The sequence below is a fragment of the Pristis pectinata genome, chromosome 1 (assembly GCF_009764475.1).
Source record: "Pristis pectinata isolate sPriPec2 chromosome 1, sPriPec2.1.pri, whole genome shotgun sequence".
NCBI classification, from domain to species: domain Eukaryota; kingdom Metazoa; phylum Chordata; class Chondrichthyes; order Rhinopristiformes; family Pristidae; genus Pristis; species Pristis pectinata.
Window position 1 is genome coordinate 6582152 of NC_067405.1, and position 13006 is coordinate 6595157.

Here is a 13006-nt window from a genome sequence, read left to right on the forward strand (position 1 = left end):
GCCAGGTGAGGAAATTTGTGGGCATTGTCACGGAAGAATTTTAAAAGGAGGCAAACAGTACCAATTTTCCATGTAAAGCATAATAAAACTGTATCTGTGATTCTTTTAAATGACAACACTGTATTAATGCCTACTAATTCCAAATAATCCATAAGGTTGGATGTTCTTAACCCCCCCTCCCCCACCCCTGTTTATAGCAATTAAGCCACAGTCAGTCAGTGTAATTCCACGACATGCAGCACATCACAGTTTATCTGCTATGACACCTATTGATGTGTAAAGCTCCATTGGCAATGCATTGTTAATAAACAATGCACAGGAATGTTTCACAAGTTTCCAACTCAATTTATGGATCAAATCACTTTGTAGAAAACTGTTAAGAATTGATTATTCCCACCTCTGGATTTTAAAAATGTCATTCAAACGCCAGCATTATTTTTTCTCTAGGTAGTAACGACAGCCTTGATGGACCCAAGCCACACCATAATGTGTTACATAACCTAGTTATTAGTTATTCAGATTATAGACAGGCAGCAGCAGCATTACAGTTCTGACCCACATTTTACTTTTGCGGTGAATGGCTGGTTCACTTCAGCATGAATATACACAGAGAGAAGTCCCCCCCACCATATCCAGTGTATGGCATTAACATACAGACCATGCACTCTTCTCCCCCTTCGCCCACACCCAGCACCCCCCCCCCACCCCGCATGTACCACCAGGCTCAAGGACAGCTTCTATCCCGTTGTTGTAAGACTATTGAACAGTTCCCTCGTGTGATAAGATTGACTCTTGCCCTCACAATCTACCTCCTTATGGCCTTGCACCTTATTGTCTGCCTGCACTGCACTTTCTCCGTAGCTGTGACACTTTATTCTGCATTCTGTATTGTTTCTACCTTGTACTACCTCAATGCATTGTCTAACGAATTGATCTGTATTAACGGTATGCAAGACAAGCTTTTCACTGTACCTCGATACACGTGACAATAATAAACCAATTCCAGCAATAAACCAATCTGGTTCCATATGCATATCATCCCTCCCTTATCTGGTTCCTCCTATCACCCACCAACCTACAACACCCCCCCCCCCCCCACTTCTATAGACAATGCTCAATTATTTACATATAGAGTCATAGAAACAGGCCCTTCAGCCCGACTGGTCCATGCCAACCAAGTTGTCTACTTGAGCCAGTCCCATTTCCCAGTGTTTGGCCCATATCCTTCTAAACCTTTGGATATACAAATTAGGAGCAGGTGATTCTAATCTAAGGGAGGATATAAATACATTGGAAACAGTTCAAAGAAAGTTTACTGAAACTTGTTATGGGCAGGTTGTCTTATGAGGGGAGGCCACACAGGCCAGGCTTTACCCCACTGTTTAGAAATGTGATGTTTCCTTTTGTGGAGAATCTAGAACTAGTGGTCAATATTTCTTCCTGTGATCAGAGATCTGGCAAATGGAACTTAATGTTGGAAAATGTGAGCTTGCCCATTTTGACAGGAAAAATAAAAAAATATACTAGTTATCTTCTCTGGCATGGCTTTAAGGTAATGGGTGGGAAGTTCAAGGGAGATGTCAGAGGGAGGTTTTTCACCCAGAGAGTGGTTGGTGGGGCCTGTATTGTGCTGTATTGTTCTATGGTACACTCAGTCCTGATGCAGGGTCTCGACCTGAAATGTCAACCATCCCTTTGCCTTCACAGATGCTGCTTGACCTGCTGAGTTCTTCCAGCAGCTTATCTTTTGCTGCAGATTCCAGCATTTGCAGTTTCTTGTGGCTCCAGATTCAAAACAATGATGCCCTGCTTTCTGTTCATAAAACGTTTCTCAACACACTTTGCTAACTTGTTCAAAGTGAGGCAGCAGCAAACCAAACTGATTGAGACAAAGAGTATACAATATAAAAAAACACAGAAAGAAATCTCATACAGAAAAAAACCCAAGTAAAGGAACTTGGAGTTACCCGAATGTACTGGTCAAGAATTATCCCGCAGCCATCACAACTATAGACTGCAGGGTTTCCCCAGGTTACGGATGACTTGACCTATGAATATCCAACTTTACACAAATTCTCCCATACATTTTTGAAGCATTTTTCACGATAGTAGCAACAATAATAATATGTTTTGTGGTATTCATTAATGACTGGATACAGTATATTTTCCATTAGTTCAATTATGGGTGGTGTTAAGGTGAATATTCGATGAAATGAAAGAATTAGTGCATATAGAGCGATACAATATGGGTTGCTATAAAAAACAGACACTTGTGACTCACGGAGAAATCGGCTTATAGACAGTTCTCAGGAACAGAACCCTTACCTAGTACGGGCTCTGCCTGTATCTGTCAATTTCCACACTGCTGTTTTAATGACCTTTTATGTACACATGGTTGTTGTGTTTTATGTATTGAAATGTCCTGCATTCACAGCCCTTTCAGGATTCCCAGAATATTCTACAGCCTACATCTCATATTGAGAAATATTCCATGCAAAGAATGAATGCAGTTCAATTCTGTAACCAATTTCAAGAACCAAAGGGGAAAATCTTCTTTGCCTTAAATGGAGGATGCTTTTAAAAAGATAATATTTAATAAAAATAGGATTACCTTATTTCTGTAACTTTTTAGTGTTAACATCCCATACAACTTGAATCACTTCACGTGCTGAGTTCTGCATACTCTGAGAAATTACAATTGCAGTATACAGGATGGAATCTCACCAGCTCTTTAAACAATAGACCTCTGCTTATTTTCTCAAGCTAGTTAGAAATTCCTGTCACGTGACGAGTGACAGTCACTGTGAATACTATAAAGAATACAGATAGACTCTTTGGAAAGAGGCACCAAACCCATTTAAATTTCATCTTAAAAACAAAATCACTGAATTGTACAGCAAGGAGACCAGTCAGTCAGTTAGACACCCGAGCTAGATTTCAGAAAGAATTATTCACAATCCTGGTCTCCAGTCTGAAAAATAATTTTTGAACTAATTTAAGAGAAAACTAAATAAATACACAAGGAAGGAATGAAACACAAAGTAACATGGGAGAAGGTTTGTGTGGTGCACAAACAATAGTGGACCAGTTTGATGACCTGTGCTGGATTATATAACTATTTATCAACCTCTATTTCAAGGGGTCACCAGATTTTTTCATGGGGTATTATAAATAATTAAAAACTATTCCTTCTAATTCCTCCGTTCTCCGAGGCTGTTGTAAATGAATGCTATACTAATTTGTCAGGCAATGGAATTAACAGATTTTTAAGATAAATTGAGAAAAATCAACTACAAAACACCCATTCAGACCTAATTAACATACATAGATCTTAATCATCAATATTTTACAAAGGCCTTTCTTTCCTTATTTAAGTTACACAGCTATGATTTCTGTAAATGATTTATGGAAGAAAAGGGACTCATTTTATGCAGCACCTTACATTTTCCGCAGCGAGAAAAAAAGCGCCTTACAATTAAATACTTTTGAAGTCTAGTCACTATTTTAATATAGGAAACACCAAATTGTGGACATAGTGCCTCCGCATCAAGCAACGTCATATGGACAAGATTATCTGTTTAAAGAGCGAGGGATAAATATTGGAAGGTCACTAGGGGGTTCTTCTCTGAAAAAGTGCGATGGGATCTTTGATGTCACCAAGGAGAGAAGAGTGCTTAGATTACCTCTCATCTGAGAGAAAGGACCTCCGATCATACATCGGAGTGTCAGCCTAGATTTCTGTGAGGAAGTTTCTGCAGGGGAACTGGAACCCATATTCTGCTGACTCGGAGGTGAGAGTGCTGCCCACTTTACTATAGCTGGCATTCAATGTTATGATAGATCTGAGAGCTCCCGAGTGCATAAAAGCAAGCCAATGAATCCCCAGATGTGACTCCAACTCACATCATTGACATTTGGCTGAATCCTTATCCTCGTAAAATTTTCATCAGGTTGGAAGGTTCTGTTTGCTTGGCAAACCTTTGTTTGGCCAGGCAAGTAGCAAGCAACATGTTATTTTTTCCATTGCAAAACACTTCAACTTTAGCTTGACTCAAGAAGGGGCAACTAAGGTTGAGGTCATTCTGTGCTAATGGACTGCAACAGCAGAAGCCACTCTGGCAAAGTCATGCTCAGCAATTTATAACTGTTTTGAAAGCGTGACTAGGAGTATTGACTTTGCTAACATGCGCAAAAAAACCCAATTGTTTTAGTACATTTAAGTTCCAGCAAATCTAACAGCTTCCTCTCTGATCACTCTTTAGGCCGATGTTGATACAAAAGGCTTAAAAATGTTTAAGTGGTTCAATACAACACTCCTTGATCAGATCGGGTTACAAAATGGAATCACTCTATTGCAACATATATAGAGTAATGCCAGGTTTGCTAGGGTGGTTCGGGAGGGTTTAAACTAGTTTGCGAGGGGGAAGGGAACTGGAGGAGTAGCTCAGAGGAAGAAGGGGATGGGGAAAAGTCAGATCTGACAGGTAGAGAGGCTTTGAGGAAGGAGAAGCAGAGTACAGGCTATAAAAGTAGTAAGGTGGAGGGGCTAAAGTACATTTACTTAAATGCAAGAAGCATCAGGAATGAGGGAGATGAACTGAGAGCTTGGAAAAGTACTTGGGACTACGAATATTGTGGCTATTACAGAGACATGGCTGACACCAGGGCAGGAATGGATATTGAATATTCCTGGTTTTCAGTGTTTTAAAAGGGATGAGGGGTGGAGAAGAGGAGGAGGGGTGGCGATACTGGTCACGGGCACTATTACAGCTGCAGAAAGGGTGGATAATGTAGAAGGATCCTCTCTAGAGTCAATATGGTGGAAGTTAGGAACAAGAAAGCAGTTACTCTACTGGGGGTATTCTATAGGCTCCCCGGTAGCAGTAGGGATACTGAGGAGCAGATTGGGAGGCAGATTTTGGAAAGGTGCAAAAATAACAGGGTTATTATCGTGGGAGACTTCAACTTCCCAAATATATATCGGCACCTGCTTAATGCCAAAGGTTTAGACAGGGTGGAGTTTGTTAAGTGCGTCCAGGACGGATTCCTGTCACAGTATGTTGACAGCTCGACTAGAGGGAATGCCATATTAGATCTAGTTTTAGGTAATGAACCGGGTCAGGTGACAGATCTCTTGCTGGGTGAGCATTTGGGGGACAGTGACCACTGCTCCGTAACATTTAGCATTGTCATGGACAGGGATAGGAGCAAAGAGGACGGGAAGGTATTTAATTGGGGAAAGGCGAATTATGAGGCTATAAAGCGAGAACTTGAGTGTAAATTGGGATGACATTTTTGAAGGGAAATGTACTGTAGAGATGTGGTCGATGTTCAGGGATCTCTTGCAGGATGTTAGGGATAAATTTGTCCCAGTGAGGCAGAGAAAGAATGGCAGGGTGAAGGAACCGTGGGTGACAAGAGAGGTGGAACAACTAGTTAGGAAGAAGGCGGCAGCGTACATAAGGTGTAAGCAGCAAGGATCAGATAGGACTCATGAGGAGTATAGAGTAGCAAGGAAAGAACTTAAGAAGGGGCTGAGGAGAGTGAGAAGGGGACATGAAAAGGCTTTGGCGAGTAGGATTAAGGAGAATCCCAAGGCTTTTTTCTCATACGTGAAGAGCAGAAGGATGGCTAGAGTAAAGGTAGGTCTAATTAGAGACAAAGGTGGGAAGATGTGCCTGGAAGCTGTGGAAGTGGGTGAGGTTCCCAATGAATACTTCTCTTCAGTATTCACCAAGGAGAGGGGCCTTGATGATGCTGAGGACAGTGTTGGTGAGGGTAACGTTCCAGAGTATGTAGCTATCAAGAGAGAGGATGTGTTGGAGCTGTTAGAAAATATTAGGACAGATAAGTCCCTGGGTCCTGACGGAATATTCCCCAGGCTGCTTCATGAGGTGAGGGAGGAGATTGCTGAACCGTTGGCTAGGATCTTTGAGTCCTCGTTGTCCACGGGGATGGTACCGGAGGATTGGAGGGTGGCGAATGTTGTTCCCTTATTCAAAAAAGGTAGTAGGGATAGTCCAGAGAATTACAGACCAGTGAGCCTTACGTCTGTGGTGGGTAAGTTGTTAGAAAGGATTCTAAGAGATAGGATCTATGAGCATTTAGAGAATCATGGACTGGTTAGACAGCCAACATGGCTTTGTGAAGGGAAGATCTTGTCAACAAGCCTGATAGGGTTCTTTGAGGAGGTGACCAGGAAGATTGATGAGGGTAGTGCAGTAGATGTGGTCTACATGGATTTTAGTAAGGCGTTTGACAAGGGTCCGCATGGAAAGCTTCTTCAGAAGGTCAGAGGCCAAGGGATCCAGGGAGGCTTGGCCGTGTGGATTCAGAATTGGCTTGCCTGTAGAAAGCAGAGGGTTGTGGAGGAGGGAGTGCATTCGGATTGGAGGGCTGTGACTAGTGGTGTCCCACAGGGATCGGTTCTGGGATATCTACTTTTTGTGATATTTATTAATGACAGGTGAGGGGGTGGAAGGGTGGGTTAGCAAGTTTGCAGATGACACAAAGATCAGTGGTGTTGTGGATAGTGTGGTGGGCTGTCGAAGCTTACAGAGGGATATTGATAGGATGCAGAACTGGGCTGACAATTGGCAGATGGAGTTCAATCTGGAGAAGTGTGAGGTGGTACACTTTGGAAGGACAAACTCCAAGGTGGAGTACAAGGTAAATGGTAGGATTCTGGGCAGTGTAGAGGAGCAGAGGGATCTGGGGGTTCATATCCACAGATCACTGAAAGTTGCCTCACAGGTGGATAGGGTAGTTAAGAAAACTTATGGGATGTTAGCTTTCATAAGTCAGGGGATTGAGTTTAAGAGCCGCGAAGTAATGATGCATCTATACAAAACTCTGGTTAGACCACACTTAGAGTACTGTGTCCAGTTCTGGTCACCTCATTATAGGAAGGATGTGGAGGCGTTGGAGAGGGTGCAGAGGAGATTTACCAGGATGCTGCCTGGATTAGAGAGTATGGATTATGAGGAGAGACTAAAGGAGCTAGGGCTTTACTCATTGGAGAGAAGGAGGATGAGGAGAGACATGATAGAGGTATATAAAATATTAAGAGGAATAGATAGAGTGGACAGCCAGCGCCTCTTTCCCAGGGCACCAATGCTCAATACAAGAGGGCATGGCTTTAAGGTAATGGGTGGGAAGTTCAAGGGAGACATCAAAGGGAGGTTTTTCACCCAGTGAGTGGTTGGGGCATGGAATGTGCTGCCTGGGGTGGCAGTGGAGGCTGATACATTGGTTAAGTTCAAGAGATTGTTAGATAAGCATATGGAGGAATTTAAGATAGAGGGATATGTGGGAGGAAGGGGTTAGATAGTCTTAGGTGTGGTTTGAAGGTCGGCACAACATGGTGGGCCGAAGGGCCTGTATTGTTCTATGGTTCTATATTAGTGACAGTATAAAGTCACACATGTTGCCACACAAAACAGGAGCACTAGCTACTGTATAGACAATCAATACACAAGAACAAGAAACTGGAGGAGTGGGCCATGACTCCTCCATGACTGATCTTATGATGGCCTTAGTTCTATATTCTCTGCAGAAGCCTGAAGTCCCAAACCTGCAGGGTTCAAAAACAGCATCTTCCCGTCAAACCTGCAAAATCCTAATCTATACCTCAGTAATAGCAACACTATGACCAATTTGCACTACAATGGACATCTTTTTGTCCTAATCGTGTTTTTTTCTTTTAAAATTGCGTATAATTTATGTTCAATTTATGCTTTTCTTGCGAATGTTGTGTCTCTAATGCCACATGCCTGCGATGCTGCTGTAAGTAAGTAACTTGTGCATCTGACAATAAACTCGACGACTTGATAAATCTTGAATCCACGACTGACTAAAATTCTTCGATCTCAGCTTTAAATTCATTCAATAATTCAGCCTCCACAGCTCTCTGGGGGAAGAAAAATCCAAAGATTCAGGAACCCCAGAGAATCCAAAGGTTCATTAACCTCAGAGAAGAAATCCAGCTCCTCTGTCACAACCCTTTTTCTAAAACTATGCCCATAGTTCCCGTTTCCCCCATGTGGTTCAGCAACCTCTCAGCATCCACTCTGTCCAGCCTCATGCTTCAATAAGACCTTTTTCAACACCAATAGGTACAGGCTCAACCTTCCCTCATTACACAAACCTTTCATTCCAGAATAGAGTTAGCAAACACCACTATAGTTTCAACCTAGTCACCCATTTGGCCATTCATTCGACAGAATAGCATTGCACTTGCTCAACACCTTTTATTCCCCCGGCACCCTGGATGTATCACAGCTTGGTACGGCAACTGCTCTGCCCAGGACTGCAAGAAACTGCAGAGAGTTGTGGACACAGCCCAGCGTGTCACGGAAACCAGCCTCCCCTCCTTGGACTCTGCCTTTACCTCTCACTGCCTTGGTGAAGAAGCCAGCATAATCAAAGACCCCACCCACCTGGGTCATTCTCTCTTCTCTCCTCTTCCATCGGGTAGAAGATACAGGTGCCTGAGAGCACGTACCACCAGGCTCAAGGACAGCTTCTATCCCAATGTGATAAGACTATTGAATGGTTCCCTTATACGATGAGATGGACTCTGACCTCATGATCTACTTTGTTGTGACCTTGCACCTTACTGCACTTTCTCTGTAGCTGTGACACTTTACTCTGTACTGTTATTATTTTTACCTGTACTACATCAATGCACTCTGTACTAACCCAATGTAACTGCACTGTGTAATGAATTGATCTGTATGAACGGTATGTAAGACAAGTTTTTCACTGTACCTCGGTACAAGTGACAATAATAAACCAATACCAATAGCCCTGTTCTCAACTTCAGTTATCTGTCCCTGTTGTTTTTGGTGCAGACTATGTTTTTACTCCTTACATCCACACCATGGCCAGTTCACCTATTTCCACATTCAACTGTAGTCTGCCTCAGCTCACCTTCCTTTGGCACCTCTGGAGTTGACTATTCCACTGCACGCCCCTGGCTGGCTTCCCTTTTTAAGACAGTAAACAAAGCAGCTGTTCCATTCTAAACTGTACTAACTCCCTTTCACCTACATCTCCTGTGTACCCACAGTGTATTCTGATTATACAGTCCCTCAATTTTAAAATTTTCATCCTCATTTCCAAATCCTTTCATGACTTCACCCATCTCCAAATACCTGTGCCTCATGAAATTATAGAATTTCAGTGATCCCCAAGTTTATTTGCTTTGTCACCGGGAGCCATGCTTTCAGCTATCTGGGCCCTAAACTCCAAAATTCTCTCCCTAAATCTCACTGCTTCTTTCTCTCCTCTTCTGAGACACTCCTGATAACCTAGGTCTTTATCAAGTTCTGCTTATCTGCCCTACACAGCCTAGCATTAACTTTTTTTTGATATTGCTCCTGTAAGCTACTCAGGGGACATCTATTACACTGTAGGCATTAGATAAATGGACACTGTTGTTCAGGGCATTGGGGAATAGTGGCAAGCTGCACTCCCTCTATTCCTTCTTTCACTCCTCCCGATCCACCAGCTCCTCTCACACACTCCGTTTTCCACCCGCGCCCCCCCCGGTTTACCAGTCTCTTTCCCCTCCCCCTCCTGGTCTGCCTGTCACCCGACATTGACGGTGCTGAGGTCAAGAGGGTTGAGAGCTTCAAGTTCCTTGCAGTGAACATCACTAATAGCCTGTCCTGGTGACGCACCATAGAAAGCATCCTATCCAGATGCTTCACCACTTGGTATGGCAACTGCTCTGCCAGTGACCGCAAGAAATTGCAGTTATGGACACAGCTCAGCACATCAAGGAAACCAGCCTCCCCTCCATGGACTCTGTCTACACTTCTTGTTGCCTCGGTAAAGCAGCCAACATAATCAAACACCCCACCCACCCCGGACATTCTCTCTTCTGCCTCCTCCCATCAGGCAGAAGATACAAAAGCCTGAAAGCACGTACCACCATGCTGTTATAGAACTATTGAATGGTTCCTCAGTATAGGAAGATGGACACTTGACCTCACAATCTATTTTGTTATGACCTTGCATCTTATTGTCTGCCTGCACTGCACTTTCTCTGCAACTGCAACACTTTATTCTGCATTCTGTTTTTGTTTTACCTTGTACTACTTCAGTGCACTGTGTAATGAGTTGATCTGTATGATTGGTATGCAAGACAAGTTTTTCACTGTATCTCAGTACATGTGACAATAGTAAACCAATTTACCAATTTCCTCTGTGCCCTCTCCTCTTCCCTCGCCCCATGGTTCCCCCTTTGGCCTAGGACCTGGTTCCACTCACCACCTTCCTTTCTTATTGGTATCGGTTTATTATTGTCACTTGTACCAAGGTACAGTGAAAAGCTTGCCTTACAAACCGATCGTACAGGTCAATTCATTACACAGTGCAGATACATTGAGTTAGTACAGAGTGCATTGAGGTAGTACAGGTAAAAACAGTAACAGTAAAGTGTCACAGCTACAGAGAAAGTGCAGTGCAATAAGGTGCAAGGTCACAACAAAATAGGTTGTGAGGTCATAGTCCATCTCATTGCATAAGGGAACCATTCAATTGTCTTATCACAGTGGGGTAGAAGGTGTCCCGTCTGGTGGTACGTGCCCTCAGGCTCCTGTATCTTCTACCTGATGGAAGAGGAGAGAAGAGAGAATGACCCGGGTGGGTGGGGTCTTTGATTATGCTGGCTGCTTCACCAAGACAGTGAGAGGTAAAGACAGAGTCCAAGGAGGGGAGGCTGGTGTCCATGATGCGCTGGGCTGTGTCTACAACTCTCTGTGGTTTCTTGCAGTCCTGGGCAGAGCAGTTGCCGTACCAAGCCGTGATACATCCATCAGATTCCATAATCTGCAGCCCTTTGTTGTCTCCACTCTATCACCTCCCAGCCTCTGTCACTATCTCCACCCCTCCCTCCCCCATCTGCCCATCAACCCTTCCTCACCTGATTCCACCTATCACCTGCCAGTTCTTACCTCAAACCTTCTCATCACCTCTTTAGCTATCTCTCCCTTTACACTCCTAGTCCTGATGCAGAGTCTCAACTTGAAACCTCACTCATCCTACGACCTCCACAGATGCTGCCTGACTTGTTGAGTTTTTCTAGCAGTTTGTTTTTCGCTCCAGATCCCCCAGCATCTGCAGTCTCTTATGTCTCTCATATATCTCTTACAACACTGGATTAACCAGTTCTGCCACTGTCCTGTCAGGACCAGCTAGCATTATTTATCATTAAAAGATTAACCACTGCAGCTTAACCAAGCAGCTTAAACTTAGTGGTGACCTAAGAGATACTGGAATCTAGAACAAAATAAAACAAACAGCTGGAGGAACTCAGTGGGTCAGGCACTATCTTTGGGATGGGGGGGGGGGCATTGATATTTCGGGTTGTGACCCTTAATCTGGACTGAAAGAAGATAGCCAGTACAATAAGGTGAGGTAGAGAGGTGGAGCAATAGGTGGATCCAGGTGAAGAGGGGTGATAGGCATATGAGTGGAAATAGCAATAGAGGCTGGGAGATGATGGGGGCAAGGCAACAGAGAGGGCCGCAGATGATGGACTCTTAAACTTAAGTGTTGAGATCTCTGGCCAGCATTAACCTCATGGGCTTGTTGCCGTGACAGGTTAGGCTTTCCTCAACCACCGGGCAGAATCCGTGCGCCGACACCAGCCCAGTCCCAAGCTAGCACGAATCTCTGGTTGGTCAACCCACAAATGCCCAGGGGAAGCTCGTCTTGCCCACAAGACCCTCAACTCAGCTCCTTTGTCCCCACTCCCCCTTTAACAGAAGGATCCTCTTCCAGCCACAAAATTCACAGCTAATAAAGGAACAAGTAAATTTTACAACATAATCTACGTAGATATTAATAAATCTGAGATTCAATAATCGTGCAAGTGCCCTTATTAACGTAAAGGGAGCCAAGGCGGAGCAGGGCGGCTCCCGCGGCCCGATCCCCGGGGTGGGCCCGCTGGCGCGGCCGTCGGGGGCGCGGAGGCACCGGCGAAGGGCGGTATGCGAGGCCGGGGCTGGATGGAGGCCCGGGCCCGGGGAAGGCGGCTGTCGGCCCGGGGAGGCGGGGGAGGGAGCCCCGGGGAAACACTCACGCTGAACTCCTGGAGGCCGCAGCACGGGAAGGAGCGGGAGTCAAAGAGCGAGTCCACCCAGTCCGCCATCTTGTCGCAGGAGCAGCCAGGGGGAGGGGCCAGGGACAGAGGGGCGGGGTCAGAGAGAGGGGCGGGACCAGGGCGAGAGGGGCGGGGTCCGGGGAGAGAGGCGGGGCCAAGGAGAGAGAGGCGGGGCCAGGGGGAAGGGGTGGGGCCAGGGACAGAGGGTTGGGGCCAGGGAGAGAGGGGCGGGACCAGGGACAGGGGAGGGGTCAGGGAGAGAGAGGCGGGGCCGAGAGAGGCGGGGCCAGGGGGAAGGGTGGGGCCAGGGACAGAGGGGTGGGGCCAGGGACAGGGGCGGGGCCAGGTAGAGGGGCGGGGTCCGGGAGAGGGGCGGGGTCCGGGAGAGGGGTCTGGGTCATAGAGTGGGGCGGGGCCAGAGAGAGAAAGGTGGTATCAGTGGGGCGGGGTCAGGGAGAGAGGGGCGGGGCCAAGGAGAGAGGCGGGGCCAGGGGGGAAGGGTGGGGCCAGGGACAGAGGGGTGGGGCCAGGGACAGGGGCGGGGCCAGGGACAGGGGCGGGGCCAGGGAGAGGGGCGGGGTCCGGTAGAGGGGCGGGGTCCGGGAGAGAGGTCTGGGTCATAGAGTGGGGCGGGGCCAGAGAGAGAAAGGTGGTATCAGTGGGGCGGGGTCAGGGAGAGAGGGGCGGGGCCAATGGGAGGGGCGGGGCCGGAGGGGCGGGGTTATAGAGTGGGGTGCCTTCCTTGAAACTAACCCAGTGAATCTTTGTTGCATTTCTTCAAAAGCAAGTATATCCATTTTTATGTAAGGACTCCAAAGCTTTACAGAGTACTTACGTTGTGGTTCAGCCAATCCCTATATAATTGCAGAAAGACATCTTTATACAAGTGCTCTC

At 45.9% G+C, this 13006-nt stretch overlaps 1 protein-coding gene across 1 annotated transcript in view; it reads right to left on the bottom strand.

Annotated features, from left to right (window-relative positions):
• cnppd1 (cyclin Pas1/PHO80 domain containing 1) overlaps positions 1-12183 on the bottom strand; it is a 44803-nt gene extending 32620 nt beyond the window's left edge. Inside the window, exon 1 of the mRNA XM_052027451.1 lies at positions 12092-12183. Within this exon, the coding sequence (XP_051883411.1) occupies positions 12092-12160 (69 nt within the window). The 5' untranslated portion in view covers positions 12161-12183. The remainder of the gene's footprint in view (positions 1-12091) is intronic.
• Positions 12184-13006: the final 823 nt, after the last annotated feature.